We start from the raw sequence: 20,984 nt of genomic DNA on the forward strand, positions 1-20,984 counted from the left end.
CCATCTGTTAAGTCATAATTTAAACCACAGCAGCTTCTAGGGAAAAAAAATATTTTTTTTTAATGCTAAGAATGTATTTGAAAAATATTTGGAAAATTCTTATTTTACTTTTTTATTATTGATTTCTTATTGTTTTGTCTTTGTCTTACAGTCTCTGTTGTCTAGCACAGCCTATGATTATGTGTTAATGAAGTAGCGAGATTACAATAAGGCTAAAAATAAGTACACACGTCTGTCTAATGCAGTGTCTGTCCTATTTTCTGTCATTTGTAATCAATAGCAGACCATACCCACATATTCTTCCTACCCCCTCTTCACAAACGATGGCTGCGTATGGGCAGACACAGTTTACAACGGGGATGCAACAAGCTACAGCTTATGCCACCTACCCCCAGCCCGGCCAACCTTATGGAATCCCTTCGTATGGTAAGAAACCATGTCCGTGTGATTTTGTTCCAGAGGTAAATATTTTTTAGAACAAGATTACGTGACCCTTGCGTCAGTGCTTAGTGGGACAGCTGCGGTCTCGAGCATTTCTTGTGGAAGACTGGTAGTTTCCCCATTGGAGTGAGTGATGCTTAATTTATGTATTAAAGAGCTAAGAAGCTACTCAAGAGGATGACTGTTTTGGGATCAAGGAGGGAGATTCATTAGATTTTTGTTGGTGATATAAAAAAACCAGCACTGAAATGGGAAAAGAGATCTAAGGACTTCCATTACACAGGCACAGCTCCTGGTGACTTGCCGAGGAGCTCTGCTCTCCAGCAATGCAGTAGGGTAGGTTGGTACATAAAGGTCTGAATTTCAGCTGATCCAGATTACTGGAACCCAAGTGAATCAACGAAGCTGTGCTGATTTTCACAGGTGAAAAACGGATGCAAAAAGCCCCCTACTGAGAAAATCTCACTTTCAATGTTTTAAAACTCCCTGAAGGTGAAAATTGAGGTAAATTGCCACTAAAGCTCTGTCTGCCTGATGAAGGAGATAGTACTAAGTAGCAAATACTTAAAAAAAAATTTAATTTAAAAACAAGCTGCTGTGGGTGAGACCATTTTGCTGCCAGACTGTCTGCTGGCAGACCACATAGCAGTTCGGCAGCGAGGATGCATTATTAGAAAATAGGTCTTATATTCCTCTGGGGGAATATATTAAAAATATACAATCCACATGCTTTTAGCAGTATGTTTTGTAAAGATACATTCAGGTAATGTAAGTTTTATACCAAAAGGACAGAACTCACAGTACAAGCTGTGCCCCTTAAAATCATTAAAACTTTTAAGTGCAAAACTGGTGAATCTTTCATCCTGAAGTCTCCAAGTTGAAATCCACTGGGTCTCAAGTATATCCTACAGCAGATTATTGTAAACAGTAGGTACAAGAAATAGACTATTATTTCCCCTTACTTTAAAAAATGTGTTTCATTAATATATCATCAATAATTATGATCCAAGGAAGCATTCTTCCTGTGGCTACAGCCTTGATTACTTACTGCCAAAAATACAATTATAAACATGAATTGGATGTTTCAGTTTCAGTTTGAATCCACACATTTTAAACTTACACAAACAAAATACTTTAAGAATATTTGAACTACATTGTCAAGACTACGGAGATGGGGATTCTTCCCCCCCCCCCCCCAGCCCCGACCACAAGCTCATGTTGCTGACGAGAGCTTGTCTGCTATTTCCAGCTGGATCAGGTGGTGTGATAACAGACAACCCCTTTCCCCACCGCGCTTTTCTTGACCTGTTTCTCCTGTGGACACCTCGTGTTCATACTTGGCTGGCTGCGGTGGCTTGGGCAGCCCAAACAGTGACTTCTTTGGTTTTTTGCTTGGTTCCTCTGGATGAAATCCTGACCTCACTGAAGTCAACTATAAAACTCCCACTGACTTCAACAAGGCCTTGATTTCACTACTTCAGTTAGCTGTCTCGCTGTCCTTGGAGCTATAATTGAGAGTTGCTTTACTTGGCAACTGCTCGCCAGGGGTTAACATGCCTGCCTGCTCTTTTGTTTTGTTTCGGTTTTTTGCCCAGTCCATCCTACGTGCCTAGGACTTCGGATAATTTTGCCTAACGTGTTACATTGCAGAGCTGCTTTTGACCACTGAAACCCCCAGCTCCTGAGCCAAGTGGATTTTAACGCGTTTTGTTCTTTTCAGACAGTGCCTCGTGACTGGGGCTAAGGTGCTCCTCGGTGATGTACTTCATAGGAGTAATATTTAAAAGCAAATAACTATTAAAAAATTTTGGGGCCTAACACCATATATATTTTTGCATATTTAAGGCCCATCATATGATCTGTGCTCCCAAAATAAATTACATGGGGAACATTGGGACGCTCATTTGCAACAGGCAGGAACTGAAGCCTTGTTTAGAGCCAAAATTCTCCTCTTGGGTCTGCAGCTTAGACCCCATGTACCGTCTGCCTTGCCTTTCTCTTGTCCAGGCAGAGAGCTTCCAGCAGGTATAAAGAGAGGAGACTTATGACATATGTGAAAGGAAAAACTCTGAGTTGGAGTGGGGGGCTTCTTTCTCTTTGTTTCTTTACTCTGGGGCTTACTGGAATAAAAAGTATTCGTGAATTCTATCAACCTCCCTCAAGTTTTCTCTCTAGGGCAGAGTTTGGGAAGGTGCTGTCTCGAATGCACCTCTAGCCTCTTCGTTTTTCCACTCCCCCACCTCCACCATGGTGCAGCCGTGCAGGCAGGAAGGGGGGTGGAGGGGAATGCCACTGACAGCTGCCTCCCAGGGGCTCCTGGCTCTGGTTCATCTGCAAAGCCCCTGAGGAGGCTGGAGAATTTCCTGAAGCTCCCTCCTCCTGCCTGCTCCGGTACCAGCATCTAGCAAAGGCTTCGCTTACCAACTTCTTTTCCTTCAAGATCCTGGCAGTCCCCTTATGTTTTCTCACTCTCCCTTCCCGCTTCCTTGCATACATTAGACTTGGGAGAAGGAGAAGGGAGCATCAAGGTTTGATGAGTGAAGGCCTTCTGGATGAGAGCAGGTGGGAAGAGTAAGGCCCAGGAGATGAAAGGCTCTTCATAGCATGGAGGTTTGCAAAAGGGCACGTCGGTGCCAAGTTGTCTTCACTCCAGTCGCATCCTCCTGCTGCTGCCTTTGATCGTCTCCTCCCTCTTCGTCTGAGATGGAGAGTTGAATCAGGCCGTTAAAGCTGGACTAGAAATGTAATGCTTGATTTAGTTAAACTTTCTCTAAGCAATATTTAATCAGCATTTCAGAAGTCCTTAAACAGACAACAAATAGGGATCACTGATACCAAAACATCCATAGCAGGAGTTTCCCCTTGGAAACAAGGTGTCAGATTCGTCATTGTGATTGTTTAATTGTAATGTGAAACAGAAGAAGCAAGTAAGCATGAGGGAAAAACAAGCAAACAGGGTTAGTCTGGCAGTTAGCAGGTCTGGCAGAAGGAATTAAGGGTAATTAATGACAGCAGTTGAAAAATAATGATGGCAGAAGAAAATATGCTGCCATTTGTATATAGGGAGATACTGAAGTTTTGCAAATGCAGTAACTTCTTATCTCTCTCCTACCTTCAAACATTGTTGATTTTTTTTTTTTTTTTTTTTAAATCCAACCAGGAAATGGACTTAGATTAACAGTCATTTTCAAAGGAATGTTACTAATTCACACTTAGTTAATTTGGTTCAAATAACGGTGGTTTCTGAACAATGAGGTATCACTGAGTGCCACAGTGAAACTTAAGAGTATTGTATTACTTTTCCATTGCTTTGGCTATAATTATTTTTAAATGGTAGTTCATGTTGGGACAACCTTATAATTAAAACTAAGAGACAGAGGCTGGATTGTGTGCATTTCCTCAGTGTTTCACTTGCTGATATTTACTTGCTTGTTGCCTTACAAATTGGGGGAAGAATCACTGAAGTTGGGAGGCAAGTCATTCATTTAATTGGACTTCGGATTCTTTTATTACTAAATTTGGAAATGAGAGGGTAATGTGATGTGTAATGGATTTCCCTGTCAGTGCAGATTAATGACTCTCTGCTATGTTTTTCCCAGTTTGGGAGATTGCTTCAGGAATAGTTCCTGTCTATTAGGTGTTTATTTGTTAAAAGACTGAATGCCTCCTGTAGTGTTTAATTAGCTTTGAAAATGATCGTTACACTTAATGCTGCTAGTTCTCTTTATCCACTTCTAATTCCTTAGAAAGCCATTGCACTCGGAGCCATGTAATTTTCATGTAAGAATATTATACAATGCAAATCTCAGTTATGTCATTAATGGGTAGATGGCAGGAGAGCTTGGCTATGCTATGCTTCATTAAAATCATATAAAGTTGCTAATCTGCCTCTGTGAAATGTCATGAATATGTGGAAAAGTTAGCCCCTGGCAGGAAAGGAAAAAAGGAATAATGCAACTTCCTGTTCATGCATAAATTTCTTTTGCAGTTATTGGAAACACAGTTTTGAATTTAACCTCTCCCTGGTGAACTTCAGTTTTATGTGTGCTTTTAGACTGCCCTTACTCTGTTCATTTGTGCATGCTCTCCATATTCGTTCTCTCGTGCATGCAATAGTAGGTATATGTTAAAAATGCTGTTAATCAAGTGATTTTATTTTCCATCCCTGTTTGAATATGAACAAATAGATTTGCTGTCACTAACTGATTTAGGTGCATTGTGGGCAGGCATCAAGACAGAAGGTGGATTGGCACAGTCACAGTCACCTGGACAGACAGGATTTCTAAGCTACGGTGCCAGCTTTAGCACACCTCAACCTGGACAGGCTCCCTATAGCTACCAGATGCAAGGTCTGTATAAACAGATATTACCATTAATTAGATGTAGTTAATGCTATGGGGTTTTTTCCCCCTTATTTCTTTACATTCCTAGGATAAAAATGAACGTTTGCTCCAGCACTTACCTCTGATGTTATTGCAGTTGGAGCTGAAATGATCATTGCCTTTGCTGAAAGCAGTGACGGGCCAGCTCTCAACAGTTTGGCCCGCGCTTCATTAATTTCTAAATAGTGAAGTGTTGTTGTGTTATTACAGTAAAAATGTATCTCCAAATAGCAATAGTTTAACAAATAGTGAATGTGACAAAGCGAGTCCTGGAAAACGTGTCAGGATTATGAATTTAGGAAGTTCCAAATATAATTTGACACCTGAGTGTGTTCGGGGAGGGAAAAGAAGATAAAAATACCTACTGCAGCTGTGGAGGTAGCTAAGTAATGATTGAACTCTGTTTCTTTGAAGTCTATTTAAAAGCTGTAAGTCTTTGTATGTGTGGGCTATTATTACCAATTATATTTTGTAGCCTTACTTGCCTGATTAGTTTACTTAATATCTTTCCACCTTGTTCTCCCAATTCTTTTTCCCTTCTGTATCGGGAAGTCACTGAGTGTGCCCGATTCTGGATTTTCACCACTTTAAGGGACATTTTAAAAAATCTTTGTTTACTACAAATAGCTAATTGTTGATGTCTGCTGCAGGACTTTTCACCCCTGAATTTAACAGTTGAAATCAGGTGTGTTGCAGATTTTAGAATTGTTGAAATAAGTGACCACTCACAGAATTGGACCACAATTTTTAAAAGTTTAGCACCTCTCGTTATTATTATCATGCTCTATTTAAACTCTTCGCCATCATGTAAACGCTCCATGAAATGTCTTGAAGCAGAAGTGCTTTCAGAGACCAAGTGAATGAGGTTTTGCTATTGTTCCACGGCTTTAAGGGTATATTGATCCAGTCCTTCGCTCAGACACGAGAGGTGTTTTTTGTTTTTTTTTTTTTTTTTAAATCCTCTTTTGAACTGTGTGTTGAGTAGCTCCGTAGGGCAGAAGCGACCATCTGACATCTGAAGTATTGCTTACTTGTAGTGTGCTTTGACAAGTAAGAGGAAGATAGTATAAGAGTAGCATGCAAACTTCTGTCTACATGCTGAATAGTGGTGATCTCCTACTCATCAGAGTAAATATAACCATAACCAGGTTATTGGTTTTGCTATCTGCAGATAGCCACACTAAAAAAAACCAAACACACATACCCCTCTCTGAAAAAAACCCTACCTCTCTGTAGGAGAGAGCTCAAAATGCTTGCCAGCAGCAGCTACGAGAAACTCCTGGATCGACATTCCAGCTTTTAAGGAACTGATAATTCATGGTCGCTAGGAAATAGAGTTATTGAAAAATCATGTCTGTGTTGCCTATAATTTCTATTGCAGTAGTGCCTTCGTGCCTCAGTCATGTATCGGGATCCTGTTGTGCTAACCTATACAGCCAAATGAAAATATAGTCCCCATAGAAGTTGGAGGGTAAAATAAAACACACAGGCTTATTAGGGCCTAATATAACAATAAAGCTGACACAGTTTAGGCATAATAAACAGTCGTCACCCCATATTGGTTATCTAACAGCTCTAAAGGTGGGGTTTTTTGTAAGGTACAGAGCAGAGGGATGTCAATAGAAAGGGATTTTAGGGAAGACAATGAAGTAGTTTTGCAGATGTCTATGGGAAACTCATTCGATGGAGGGAGGAAAGGGGGAGCAGCATGGGATAATGTGAGAGAGTGCTTGTTGGAAAATTTTAAAAGTAGTGAATTCTGGCATTAGTAGAGCAAAGCTAGGACTCGGTCAATGGACTACACAGAGGTCTGTCATAAAGGGTATTGCTTTGTTTTCTGCGATATGCAAAATGTGTATAAGATCGGAATTGTCAAGGTCATGGAAGGGTGGTGGTTGTCAAGAGGTGGAACAGTAAGATCTTGGAAAGCATTTCAGCTGTACACATTGAAAGGCAAGGATTTAAAAATATTCTGCAAAAGAAATGTGTTAAAGATGACCCAGTTGTGAAGCTCTAACGAGAGGAGAGTCAGAGGCATTGATTTCATGATAGTATCGTCTGCAGGGCTGAGGGAGGAGGGTGTCTGAGCCTGGGTTCTGCTCCAGCTGTGCCGTGCTTGGGCTGAGAGCTGCCTGCCCGTGGAAGGCAGCAGATCGCTGACAGTCTGGCTTGGGTGGAAGAGCCACAGGTCAGAGTGGGAGAGTCTGGGGGTCCCCGTGGTGTGTATGTCATTTTAGTTGTGCTCATGAACAGCAGGGCGTGTGGATGAGGGAAGGACTGGTCTCCTACAGAAACCTTGCAGACCATAAGAATGGAAATAAGGAGAGAATATTTCAAATGAAAATATTGGTGGAATTGTTAGAAGCTAAGTAGAAAAGAATGACATTGCTGAACAGGTCTTTCTTGCAGTTAAATGGTGACAGTATATATCTATAGTATACATGAGAATATATGTCTTTTTAATGTTTTCATTAGGCTAACTTTTGAATTTGAAGCAACTTTAAATTGACTTAATTCTTCCTTTTGATTGAACAGATGTTAAAAGTAAACAGGAACATTTGTTTCCCTTTCCTCATTTAATTTTGGAAGGAGAACCTATTCATAGTTTCAACTGTTATTTAAGGACAAAATTGATTCTCTTGACAGAAGATGGGGATAGTGCTGCTGCTGTTCAGCTGTTTGTGCAGAAACCTCCGGAGAGGGCAATGAGTTTATTCTCCCTTTCCCCTCTAGCAGTATATGGGCACGCTGCAGCCTCAGCCTTGTCATAGCCTGCAATAGCCGTTCTTCATCTCCTGTGTGCGGCTGCTGAGCTGCTAAATGGAGATAATGGATCCCACAACCTACTTCACAACCAAGCATTACGTGACAGCATGCTCGGGGCCCTGCTGGCGTTCTTGCCGGTAGTAAAGGGGATTTCCTAGCGGCCTTGCAGTTGCTGTGCTCGTGCTCCCTGATTGGGCTTACCTTGCGCTCGAAAGCTTTGGAGTTATTCTGGTTCCTCTCCCTGGGGTGAATGTCTCCCTGCAACGTAAAGGCGCTGCCTCATGGTGCGTGTGCAGCCAATTAAACCCAGTGCTTTTCCTGACCCTGCTAAAATTACAGCGTGATTAGTCACCGAACAATAGCGGAGGGAGAGACTGCCAACTTTTGAAAATGATGAGGAAAATCGCTGCCTGTGACTCCTTGCTAAGGTTATTCTGGTAATTGGATTTTTTTTTTTTTGTTACAAATTTATCATCCCTATTACAGGGGGTGCAGAGGGGAGAGGGTGGAAAGAGGACCTAGGCGGTTCTGCTGCCCCATCTCCCCGCTCCCCGCCACCCTTACTTTAATAAGTATGTTCCTTAAGCTGTTTTTCATATAAGTTGCTTCATAGATGTTGAAAGACCACTTACATGACTAATGGCTGTGGGAATGGGCCGTTGTTCCTATATTGGCAGAGTTATAAGGATTGCTCAGTGAGGATAAATGGAGTGGAGAAGGGCTGGGGGAAACGCCAAAGAGCGAGCTCCCTTTGCAACTGTTTTCTTGAGTATCCTTTGACTGTGATAAAAGCGTGGCTTTTACCCTGCACCCGAGTATCCTACCGCTGGAAGGGTACTAGACCTGTGATGAGCACCAGCATTGTTTTAGTTACCAAGACTGTGATGTTTGAGAATATACTAACCAATTGGTTTGGGAATTCATCCATACAAAAGTAAACGTTAAGGTATTCGGTTATTATTATACAGTATAAAAATATTGTGCTGGATGGCTAAGCAGTTACTAGGACAACAAGGGGGAGTTTGCCAAGGATTTTTAAACACTGTAAGCAAACGGAAGAAACCTTGAGTTTAAATAGCCCATCTGGCCGTCTTAGGCTTTCCCAGGAGAGCTGCACTAAACTTCTGCCACATACATTGTACCCTGATGATAGACATAGCCCATGGCAAGGAGACTGAGCTAGGAAAGCAAATGGACTTCTGTGGCAAATACACAGGGGAGGACCGCATCCTGCACCTCACGGCGGCACGGGGGCGAGCCCCGCGCCTGGAGCCCACGCCCTGGTCCCAGCAGGGTCCGGCCGTCTTCCGACGCTGCCTGGGATTCTCAGCTTTAATGTGGGTCCCCGCTCTTTGCAAAATAGACCTTTGACCTGCAATTTACAGCTTTTATCACATTTTAAAGCTACATAGTGGGCGAACTTGGGGCAGTAAATCTCACGTGTTTTGTAAAGATTCTTATTTTTGTGTTTGCTCAGCTAAGGCAGGAACAGCAGCTCTATGCCGTTCTGTGGCCGATTATTTAAAAAACAAATGGCAAAATTGGAGTATTTTAAAAACAACTTTAGGCCAGTAGTTCTGGGTGGCCCACAGAGCTGTTTCTGAGAAACCTGCTTCATGTTTGTTACGGTCTAGGAGACCCCTACCCCTCCTCCATAGGAGCCAGCGCTGACCATGAGATGAAAGAGAGAGATCTGCGTGTTAGTATGTGTGTGTCTTTGTCTGAGAGGGAGAGATGCTGGCTGGCGTGTAATTACTTTCCTCATTTGCTCTTGCAAATTATTTGCCAACCTTTCTGTGGAAAGATAATGTATTCATTAAAAAAAGTTGTTGGGTTTTTTTTTTCTTCTTATAATTATGAGAGGCCTTTTATACCTATCAGAATGGTTCAAACCATGCACCCATAAAACTTGTGTTTGAATGCATTACTGCATCACTCAGAAATAACTACAGAAATAAAAAGAGACACAGTGACTTACATTCTTCCAGCCAAAGCACTCTTAGAAATAAAATAGCATTTCAAAGTTTTGCAATTTAAAATATTTTTCAGCTGTATTTTGGCTCTGGGGTTTGTTATAATAAAAAATAACATCTGTTTTCCAATTTTAAATTAAATTTAAAACAACATGTTTTTCTCATTAGTACTGTTTATCTGTACTATCTGCTAAACTTGGATGTCAACTCTTCTGCTGAAGTAATCTGATTTTAGTTCACAGGATTAGTAGCATCTATCAACAACCACAAAGCTTTTGTGCTAATAGCAAATACAAGAGAAGTGTTTACAGTCATTATCACATGTTAAGTTTAAGCTTCATCTTTTACTCCCGCTGCTGTTGGACATACTTCACATCTACTTTGAGGCTTAACTGTGCGCGTTTTTAGTAACTTTTGCAATCAAAGCATTTAAATATTTTTCCTTCTGACTTCTTACAGCTAGGATACCTATTGGGTTTTGGGTGTTTTTTTGGTTTAAAAAAAGTAAATAGCTCACAAATGCCCTTTAGGGGTTGTACTAAGCACGCAGCCCTGCCTGCATTCCCCGCTGCTTGGAATTGCAAGAAATGTCACTTTTCCCAATGAGTAACCGCTGCATAGGATTTGGTGGTTAATTGAGTTCGTCGGGTACATCAGAGGATTGGTGCATCCGTACGCCTGGCGCCCTCTTGATTTCCATCCCTCCTTGCCTCCTTTGCTCACCTGAAAGCTTTTGCTCCCAAGGTCTCTGTATATCTTTGCACTAAGGCAGGTTTCGGTGGCAAGGGAGGCTGTAAACAACCTGTGTGCTTTAATGTGAGCTCCTCACTGGCTGGTGCTCTCCCGCTGGACGAGTTCAATAGGTTGCCTCATTACAGACTTTCTGGTGGCTTATGTAGCTTCACCCTGTGCACCCATATGTCTCAGCTGGTGGCTGTGTCAGTCCTGGGTTATAACCAGAGAGGGCAAAACAGCTGAAAGGGGGTTGCTGCCCTTTTAGTGGAACAGCTTCTCAGGTTAGGTATTAAACAAGAGCCCCATCTGTCTATTTTTGGTGGCTCGTGAGGGGAGGAGGGAGGTGAAGGCGGTAATTCAGTCTCTGGGCTAAATTCAATCTTGGGTCTCCCTTCTCAGAGAGGTACTTTTTTTCCCTTGTGTCATGCCCCATAGACTCTATCAAAAAAGAAAAATGTTTGCGGCCCAAGGCTATTTATGATCGATTAGCGAATCCTAATGGCTTCGCAGTCGGGCTGAACTGTTCGGAGCAGAGAGTTACAGCTTTTGCTGTTCCTTCGGGCGCTGAGGCTCAGGGAGGGGAGAGGACCCAGTTCTTTAAGGCGGTAGGAGAAACGGAGCCAGTGGGCTTCAGTGAGAGGAGATGGCATCTCTTGGGACAAGGCTCGCAGTTATTGTTCAACAAAAACTGAAAGGGAAGAAACCCTCGTTACTTCCACAACGCTGGGGATTATTTGGAGGGGTGTGATAGCCTAATATTCAGTCAGACCTGAGGTGGCTCCAAATTTCTGTCTACATTTCAAGTTTTTATTGCAATAATGAAACACACAGTGTAGGGACAATGAATTATCACTTTCCCTATATTAACGTGTTATAGAGCTGATGACAACCAAATCAGTCAACATATGGGAAATATTACAAACATGACATATCCTTATGATATGATCACATGATGGAAGTTATTTTCCGATACTGTATTTTAGTAATTCACATAATGTTTCATTTCATTTCAGGCAGCAGTTTTACAACATCATCAGGAATATATGCAGGAAATAATTCACTCACAAATTCTACTGGATTTAATAGTTCACAGCAGGTAAATTTGTAAATATGAGTCAAGGAAACTTTGGCAAACTTAGAATTATCATCCACTGAAAAAATGTAACCCTTAAATAGCTTTTTGACTGAAATTTGCATCATTTCAAGTTAAACTACTGTTTATAAATGTTTTTCTTCATTTCATCATCTTCCAATAGTAGAACTAATTGTCTGGATTTGATGTTCTTATTCACGCATCTTCAGTGGTGTGCCTAATAAACTATTTGTATGAGAAGACATACTAAATTATGTGTAATTTAGATTTCGTTTTACTGCTCCACAGCTTTAGGTCCGACAGCATCCAGTCCAGGAAGCATACGTGCTGAAAGTCTGACATGTGTTTGTAGTTATATTTTGGAATTTATACTAAAAAGTAGCAAAACTTTGATGGACTATTCAGTTGCTTTTTTTTCTTGCAGGAATATCCCTCTTATCCCAGTTTTGGCCAGGGCCAATATGCACAGTATTATAATAGCTCACCATATCCTTCACATTACATGACAAACAGCAACACCAGCCCAACGACACCCTCCACAAATGCAACATACCAGCTTCAAGAACCACCATCTGGCATCACCAGTCAAGCGGTTACAGATCCTGCAGCAGGTAATTACATGGATTTTATGGTCCCTATGAAGCACGTTTTTGTAAGTTGAAAGGGGGTTGAATTGGATTTTTTTTGTGTGTGTAGTTGTTGATTTTTTTTTTTTTTTTTTAATTATTTCTTAATGCTGAGCCTGTGGCCCTTCTTGCACAAATTCTAACAGAAAATAGACTAAAGAAAAACCTGGATCAGTAGAAGTTTAAAGCTTGTATGAAATACAAGTTGTTTGTATTTATTTGTAAAATGCTTGTGTTAAAAATTGCAGGATATGGGAAGGTCTTTACACTAAACCAGAACCTGATGCTTTTAAGCTCTGTCTTCATTAAGATAAACTCCTTTGATTTTTCCTGAGTAAGACTGAAATCGAGAGGCCTTCAGACCATAGCCCAACTGTCCACTTGAAAGAGAGCTTTTGTGTTTTTCACTTTCGGAGGACATAATAATGCTTGTAATGGGGAGTTGAAATTGCACAAGTGTTTCCATTTCAAGAAAAGATTTTCAGTGGCTTGTCCTTCTTCCCAGTCGTTTTACCTATCTTGCTGGAATTTGGCAGTCCTTTACTAGTTGAGATATTTTTTGAACATTTATGCCAAACTGCTCCAGCTGTTTTTGGAAATGAGAGGTGAAAAATACTTTTCTCATTATTAAAAAAAAATAAAAATACATTTTTTAACAGTTCAAGCATGTCAGTAGTTAGTAGATGGCAGAAGTTTGAAATGTGTCAGAGAGAAAGTCCAAGGTTGCAGATGTGTTTCTCAGTAATGCAGTAAGAAGCAGCTATGATTTGGCAATGTTATCAGGAGGTTTTGTTTTGGAGTTTTGTTGGGGGAGGTTGTTTTTAGTTTTCTTGAAGTACTTGATGGGACTGATCTTGCATGTGCAATGTGAGCTTTAATATAATTTGCTAGGACTCTCTTGCTTTTCTGCATGAGTGTGTACCTGAAGAAAATGTATGCAGGATTGTCTCTTGATACATTTGCTGAAAGTAAATAGGGAAGAAAATAGAGCTCGTGCGTGTGATTATATACAAGAGATCACATGTGTGTGCGATGTATTTGAGAAAGGAATCTTTCTAAATATATGAATGCATATTGGAGTCTGCGGCTTTTAGAATATATGGATGCATATTGGAGTCTGCATAATTACTCTGCTTTTCACTTTGTTTTTATTTTTTTGGTTTTGTTTTCTTGTGGGTTTTTTTTGCTTTTCTTTTTAAGTTGGAAGCAGTAAGTTCCTCTTATCCCCAAAAAACAGATGTGATCAAGTTTTAGCTTTTATCAAGATACTAAAATTGAATCGTTGTATCATCTGGGTCTTGATCTTTTGCAAAATGTTTACATATATTTTTTAAAGTAGTTGATACTTCCTAAAAGCAACAGTAAACACACATACGGAGAGAGGAGGTATATTTTTCCCAAGCTCAAACTTAGTGGCTTAAAGGCTGTCTTCCTATTGAAATAGTCTTCTGTGCTCTATAAGCCTGGACAGAACTTTTCTATCAGTTCCTTTTTAAGAAGTTTTTCTTCTCTCGCTCAAATCTTCCACACTCCTGTTAAGAAAGTTTTGTCTAAAAATTTGAAAGAAGTTGGTGGGCTTTCTCATGGATGGGTCCTGCACCTAAGCCCTCTTACAGTTTATGCTTTCATGTATTGAAAGCTGTACATCCGTAGGTGCCCTACCACTGCTCCCTTAGGCATGTTCCTTGGTAATGTGCACACCTCCTCTGGTATTGCTGGGACTACCATCTCTTTTCCTGAAATATTTGTTACTGATTTAACAATTCTGAAAAAGTTCCTTCAAATGGTTTGCAAATAACAAGTCAATGTAGGTATGGGGTTATCTTGAGCTGGCTGCCTGTACCACAGGCAGGGACACGTTTAGGAAAGTACCTGCTGTGGGCCACTCTCTATTAGGAGGTGCTAATGGAAGCCATCTTTCTGTTCCCCTTCACCAACATGGTTGCAGTCGGCAGAAGGTATAGGGCTAGACCGAGACTTCTCCATTTATCTTTACGCACTTGTCTTTATGCATTTAAGTTAGGATCAAGCCCATTTAGGCTCCTTCTGTATTGAGTGGAGAGAGATGAGTACCTCTACGTAGAGTTCAGTTTAACTACAGTCTTAATCCTAAGGTGCCAAAGCCTCTCCACTGGTATGAGAGCAGTTTAAGGTGGCTGATATACCCGTGTTGGGTTCCTAGGTTAAAATTAGGTGAGAACATTTAGCTGCCTCACAAACCTTCAATCCTGGTAGAAGGGAAGTGAGGACCAGTCGGTGAATCCAGTGCTGTGCTTGCCATTTCCCCTTGGACAGTGTAAAATTTTACTTTCTTCTTGCTGAAGCTTATTGCAAAGCCTCAGTTGAGCTCATACACAGTATGCTCGGAAGATAAAGCAAGGCTGGGGTCAAAGAAAAGAGGGATCAGCATGGAGGAGGGGAGTTCTGGTGGAGTGGGGACAAGTGAAAGGCATATTAGAGAGAAGGAAATTCACAGCTGGGTCAAAAACACAGAACAAAGGAGCAAACTAACCAAATTTTAATTACAATGAAGTCAGGTTTCTATAGGCTGTTTTGCCAATCTGGTCAAGTTAGGCTGCTGATTCTCTACCACAACTGGAATGCTGCATATGAGAGATGGTGGAGAGCAGTGCAGAGCCATCATTAGGCTACTGTACCCCTTTAGTAGGACGGGCTCCAGCTGCTGAATTGCAGCTGTTCTTACTGAATATTGATATCCCTAGACATCTTCTATATTTAAAAAAAACATGTAATCTGTGCGGTTCTGAACTATGCCAGGACAAGCACAGAACGGTCTTCAGACTTTACAGAGGCACCAGAAGAATTTGACAGACATAGGTGGTTCCTATGAATTTGGGCCAGTACGTGAAACAGAAGAGTCTGGTAAGAAACATGTGAAAAGCAAGAAAGTAATTATGTGCTCTTGTGACATTTTTAGTAGAGTTTTGCAGACTCAGAAAGCTCAGATAATTTCACTTAAAATATGTTTAATTCCTTGTCCAAATATAAAATAATCCTTTTATGGTTTCCCACAGTTCCTAGTTAAATATGCAAGTTTTTGCCATGCAATCCAGGACGTCCAGGGATTCTTGCAGAAGAACCTGAGATTTTCCATGCTCAGTGTTTCTTCTTTTTCCTTTGTGGATCTGAAAAATTTCTTGTACCTCAGTCATGACAAAACCTTTTGACTGCACAAAGGTTGATAGTCCCTGTCTCCGTAAATCAGACATACAAATTAATGTTATTTTCTTGTGAACAGAAGGCTGTATTTTTGCTAGTGACATAATCAGAAAATTATTAAATAAAACAATAAATCTCAGTATGACATTTCAAATTTTTAATGTGTGCTTTGCTTCAGATTTCATTCAAAATTTTATTTCAGTTCAAAAGTAAGAATTTTCACAGTTTTTTTCCCCACTTGTAGAATTCTAACTTTTGCTTTACAGAATAAAATGTTTTTCATCAGAATAACAACAGAGTATTAGGTTCCTTCTGGGATGAGCTTTCAATCCATACATGAGTAGATTATCCCAGGTATGAACAGCTGAGTTCATGAGTTGCTGATTTTTCATGTGAGCTGTAGTATGTAAGAGAAGTAATAATAATTAAAATGATAAAAAATAATAAAAGTAGACTAGTGAGCAAAAATTCACTCTTCCTTCCTATACTCAAATTCATTGAAGCGGGTTCAGAGCGAACAAAAGGAAGTATTTCTTTAGGTTGCATATAGGTAAGCTGTGCAGCTCCTTGCTGCAGGATGTTGTGGATGCAAAAAGTTTATGCCAGTTCATGCATTGCTTAGACAAACTTAGAAAATTAATGGATTTGCACAGGTACCAAATTCAATTCAAGAAATTCTTGACACAAAAAATCACCGGAGACAGTGGGTGAATTAGCACTATGTATATGTCTGTCCTTTTTACGCTCTCTCACCTAGTCACCTGCTGTTGGCCAGTGTTGAAATTTATCCTGGATGGATGGAATTTTGCACCAATCCATTATGCCTGCCCTGCTGTTCTAAAATAATTAGAGGAACATTCATAACGTATTTCTAAGAGTTAGTGTAGGAAATGACTACTTTTTCTAAAGCTTTAATAATTTTCTCTTGCAATATTTCAACTCCATCATCACAGCTGGTAACAAAAAATTCTTGATTTGTGCAAATTTTTGTTTAGAAATGCAGTCAGCAAAGCTGGATTTATCCTGCTGTTTCATATGATGCTGTATTTATAATTTATTAAAGAGAGGTTCCCGCAAGAGAGACTTGCATTGTTCTTGAGATCTGATCTCTTTCAGTTTTCTTGGTTTCTGCAATAAGTATGTTTAAAATATTACTGGAAGGTTTTTTTCGTATTACTCACATACTTCACAATGCAGATTAAAAACCCCACAAGGGCTGTGCTAGCCAACAAATATTGTTCTCAGCCACGGGTCACCATTTTGCTCTTAAAGACTAAACTTCTTTTTCCTTGAACACTGTATCACATTTAGTATTGCAAAAGGGAAATCTACTTTTACAGTTTCTCCTGATCATATTTCTTAACAATAAATTAGAGACAGGAAAGTGAAACAGAGCAAATAGACTATATAGGCAACTTTTCACTAATACCTGTATGGAAACGAATACTGCCGTATTGGCAGTATGTTACTGGTGTTCTGATGTTTGCTCTTTTTCATAAATATAAATTAAGAGTAAATCTAGAGTATATATTTATATAGGAAGGAAACAATGAAAATTCTGTAAAAACAGAAATGAGACTGGATGCAATAATAAATGGCAAAGTACAGCACTGGTTTTGCTTTTCTGATAATGGTTGTTCTCCTGTTTTTATGTTAACAATGTACAAATTTTAACTCTTTTGCATTGCATTCAACAACATATAGCCTGACTCACTGTCACAAGATATGTTGAGGCTAAGAACTTGATGCACTTTTCAATAGATTTTTTTAGTAGATAAATAGGATGTTCATCATTGTTTTTAGTAGGATTAAAAGTAACAATAATTTCAAATTGTTTGAAACCATAGATAATGAGTAAGGAAGAAATGCCTACAATAGAGAGAGGCACTGCCTGACCATTATGGGATTGCTTAATCTTTTTTTCTTCAACATTGAAAGTTGGAGAAAAAATTCCGGACCACTGCAGGACTTGTTAATATAGTTGTTGTCATACGTACCTAATGTATACTGGTTTACATAATATACACAATATTATATTTTGTAATTATTTTGAATATACAATCCTAAATCAAAAAGTCACCCAAGTCTTGAAATAAATTTGAGTATTTGCCAATATTTTTGACAGATTATTGAGGGTTTCTGTCAAGTTCATAATAGTATGCTAGTAGTCCTCAATAGACAAACGTTAGATCTGTTTTTCAGAGGGAGAAGATTTTGACATTTTGTCAAAACAACACTAAAGACATCGTTTTATGATCCTGTCAGCAGGCATTATTGTATTTCTTGCAATACTTATTTAGTACTTTTACTTACTACTATAGTAGTATTAATTTTTTTTTTTAATAGATAAGTAAAAAAATAATCCTCAAATACCTATGTGATTCTGCTGCATTGTTTGATCCTGGTCCAGTTTTATGTAAACAGTAAAGCAAGAAGTTTGTATAGTGAAATTTTGTGTTCAGCTTTATTTATGCAAAAGTAAGAAGAGACCGACATATTACAACTATCTGTATCTTACACTTTTATTTTGGTATACAGGAGTTGAAATAACACTGGCCTGAGGATTTAAGGTCTTTATTTGAAATTAAGTATAAGATTTGGGGGGAAACCATTAATCTGGGCACAATCTAAGTGGAAAATATTTGTACATACCTATTTGCAGAGACATTTGACTGTAGTAGCTATCCTAGACCCATCTCATCCATGTGATTTACATTGTGACATGAGATATGATTACTTTGATAATGTGCGTTTACTCCTTTTTGCATACCCTTTCAGTGTAGTAGGGAAGAAGTCTGATGAAATTTGCAATGCCTTTGTCAACAGCAAGAGCTCTACCCACACGCTTGCCAGTCAGACTTACCTAGAGATAGGCTTGATTTTGGGATTTCTGGGACAGCTCATTTTCCCCAAATTTGTCATTTGATACTATTGCTGTATAGTACATTGAAATCAATAGTAAGAAAATACAGCAATTATTTAGCGGGATTTCCGTAACAAACAGAAAGGAATTACAGAATGCAGTGTTGAAATTGGTATCTCTGTGGCTGTATTGTCTATTCATAAGTAATCAAAGTATTCTCATTTATGAGATGATGGAAAATTGTCCTGTGTGACAAAACCATCAAAGCCATCCACGATGATATATAACGGGGAAGTATATGCTTATGATATTTTATGTTAAGTTGCAATAATATGGTTCCTTGTAGTACAGGGGAAGGTCTGCTACAGTAGGGTTCATATATTTTAGGTAAAACAGAATGAAAACGTATTTTATTTCTCACAATTATGTGTAGGTTGGAAAAGGAGGTATACATTTATAGAATCTGGGTTAAAAATGTTTTTCTTACTGACTAGAGAAGTCAAGATTGGGTCTATTACACTTGGTCAAGGTTTGGAAGAGGGAATGCAGAGTGTGTGAAGCAGAAACAAGCAGTAACATTTGGTGTCAGAGTGCAGAGAGGTGCCATAGCAGAGAGGTCTAAAATTACGTGTCTGTTAGTGGATGCAGAAGAATAACTGTTACAGTATTATTATAATTTTGTGAAGGTGTATGCAACACACAGAAATGGCTTTAGTGGTCCAGACCGATGGATCAACCGGCCCCTTACCCTGCCTGCTGCAGTGGCCATCAGCAGACACCCTGGGAGCAGCGAGGACAGGCTAAGCTTGTATTAAGACTTGCCCTAAGCACTTTTCCAGCTTCCAGATATTTTAATCTCAGGGGATTTCCAAAGCTGCTGTTGTTTGTATGTTTAGGGTGTGCCTACATTAGCATTTTAATTTGGAGCAGGAGTCTGTTTTGAAGCGAAGAGCTTTGGCTCAGCAGAGCGGTCCTAGAGCACCCAGCTGGAGTCCTTCCAGACAAAACTAACCTGGAAGGTGTCCTCCAGGACAGCTCCTAATTCCTCCAGCCCCTATTGAGGATGCTCAGGACACCAGATCAGGCTGGACCTACAATGAAATGACCTCCCAGGAACAGGCAGTGGAGCCTGGGGTCGTTGCCACCACTTATTTGGTCCCACAGACCCAACCTGCTAGTGCAGACATGGCCATAGCACCCCTGAAATCCTCTCGGGGTGTCTCCAGGCTTCTCTTGAACCCTTGTAATCTTTTGGGAGCCTGGCATTTTTTGAGAAAAGGTGCTACAAATCTCCTAGCTTTTTTTTTTTTTTTTTCTCAGACTAGATATAAGGAAGAAATTTTTTATGCTGAGGGTGGTGAAACACTGGCACAGGTTGCCCAGAGAGGTGGTGGATGCCCCATCCCTGGAAACATTCCAGGTCAGGTTGGACGGGGCTCTGAGCAACCTGATCTAATTGAAGATGTCCGTGCTCATTGCAGGGGGGGGTTGGACTAGATGACCTTTAAAGGTCCCTTCCAACCCAAATTATTCTATGATTCTATGATTCTTTTATCTGAACTCCTCCTTCTTGTGTTTAACCTGGCTGCTGCCAGCTTTCTTTGGTGATCTTGCTTTAGTATTGGGACAGGCAGTGGAGAGCTGATCCTCACCCCCTTTTCTACTCATGATTTTGTGGAGGGCTGGGTTTTCTCCTGCACTTCCCTGTGTTTGCAATGCTCAGGAACAGGATAAAATTAAATTCAACGCTTCAGAAACAATCATTTCCCTTGGCTAATATTAAAGTATGTCTGTTACTATGAAGTTAGCTGAGGTTGAACAAATTAACCTCCTCCTACCAACAAATGTAGAATAATGGGTATAACAATAACGTGTTTTGTGGCTATATAGCTTGACTTCAGCAAGGCTTTTGCTGCCCTGACAGTTAAGTCTTTTCACTTAACAGTCTTGTAAGCAAACTAGGCTAAAGCAGCCTCGCAGAAACTACAGCAGAATGATATAAAGCTGTTTAGGAAACCATGTCCAGAGAGAAGTCAGTGAGAGCTCGCTGTTAAAATAGAAGGATAGCTACAGTAGCATTCCTCAGTGTCTGCCTTGGGCCCAGCATTTTCATTAATCATTTAGATGACGGAACAGAATGTGTTTGCCTATTAAATATGTAGATGACACCATGCTGAGAGGGGCTGTGGGTTCTTTGGAGACAGGATGAGAACTCAAAAAATGGAGATGTGATCTGAATAGGAGCAGGTGTGAGGTATACATTTAGGCAGGAATGATGAACTGGACAAATGTGGGATGGGGAATGTTGGCAGCTCCTTCCAAGCTCTACCTTTCCCTGCGGACCGCTCACAGTACTCCAAATATTAGTGGCACACCGAGTACCCCCAGCCGCTGTTGTTTTTCTTGCTCCAGAATTTGTCAGGGCTTGGGCTTGTCAAGGCTCAGGGCTCAGCTGGATACTGGATTCTTTAATTGGGTTTCCTTATGAGGACCTGAAAGTGACCATTGGACAGTGAGCTGGTAACCCAGCCGTGCACATGGAGGCTGCCCTGTCAAGCAGCCTTAATCCAAAGAGTACATGCTATGGTTTCCTTTTACATACATGGAATAAGTTTCTTACACACTGTGTCACGTTTTCCCCCATTGGTTACTGCCATCTGTCACACTGTTCATAACAGACTGGTCTCCTGAGTAGGCTCAGAAGCTCCAGGTATTAGCAATGTTGTGTATTCAGTTCATGTGCGATATTTGGCCAGGTCTTTGAGAAACGACCAGTTAGGTGCCGCTTCTTCCTCGGAAGATGATCTAGGGATCCTGAAACTAACATTTATTGAAAATACTGCAGAAAATGCAAGTTGTCCCCTGCCAAGTGGTGTCCAGGGGAGGGTAGCCTGCGGGACATGGGAAGTAAAGCTTTGCTCGACT

The 20,984-nt window shown here is 40.3% G+C and overlaps 1 protein-coding gene across 11 annotated transcripts in view; it reads left to right on the forward strand.

Moving 5' to 3' along the window:
* The window catches only part of EYA1 (EYA transcriptional coactivator and phosphatase 1), a 98,074-nt gene that overhangs the window by 28,361 nt on the left and 48,729 nt on the right, over positions 1–20,984 (forward strand). For 5 of the 11 annotated variants that reach the window (XM_076329556.1, XM_076329554.1, XM_076329559.1 and 2 more), the window contains 4 exons: positions 281–426; positions 4,653–4,790; positions 11,311–11,393; positions 11,815–12,001. In XM_076329556.1, the coding sequence (XP_076185671.1) occupies positions 281–426; positions 4,653–4,790; positions 11,311–11,393; positions 11,815–12,001 (554 nt within the window). The remainder of the gene's footprint in view (positions 1–280; positions 427–4,652; positions 4,791–11,310; positions 11,394–11,814; positions 12,002–20,984) is intronic. The other 6 variants (XM_076329558.1, XM_076329560.1, XM_076329564.1 and 3 more) reach the window with 3 other exon arrangements.

Source organism: Aptenodytes patagonicus, chromosome 2 (genome assembly GCF_965638725.1).
Source record: "Aptenodytes patagonicus chromosome 2, bAptPat1.pri.cur, whole genome shotgun sequence".
NCBI classification, from domain to species: Eukaryota; Metazoa; Chordata; class Aves; order Sphenisciformes; family Spheniscidae; genus Aptenodytes; species Aptenodytes patagonicus.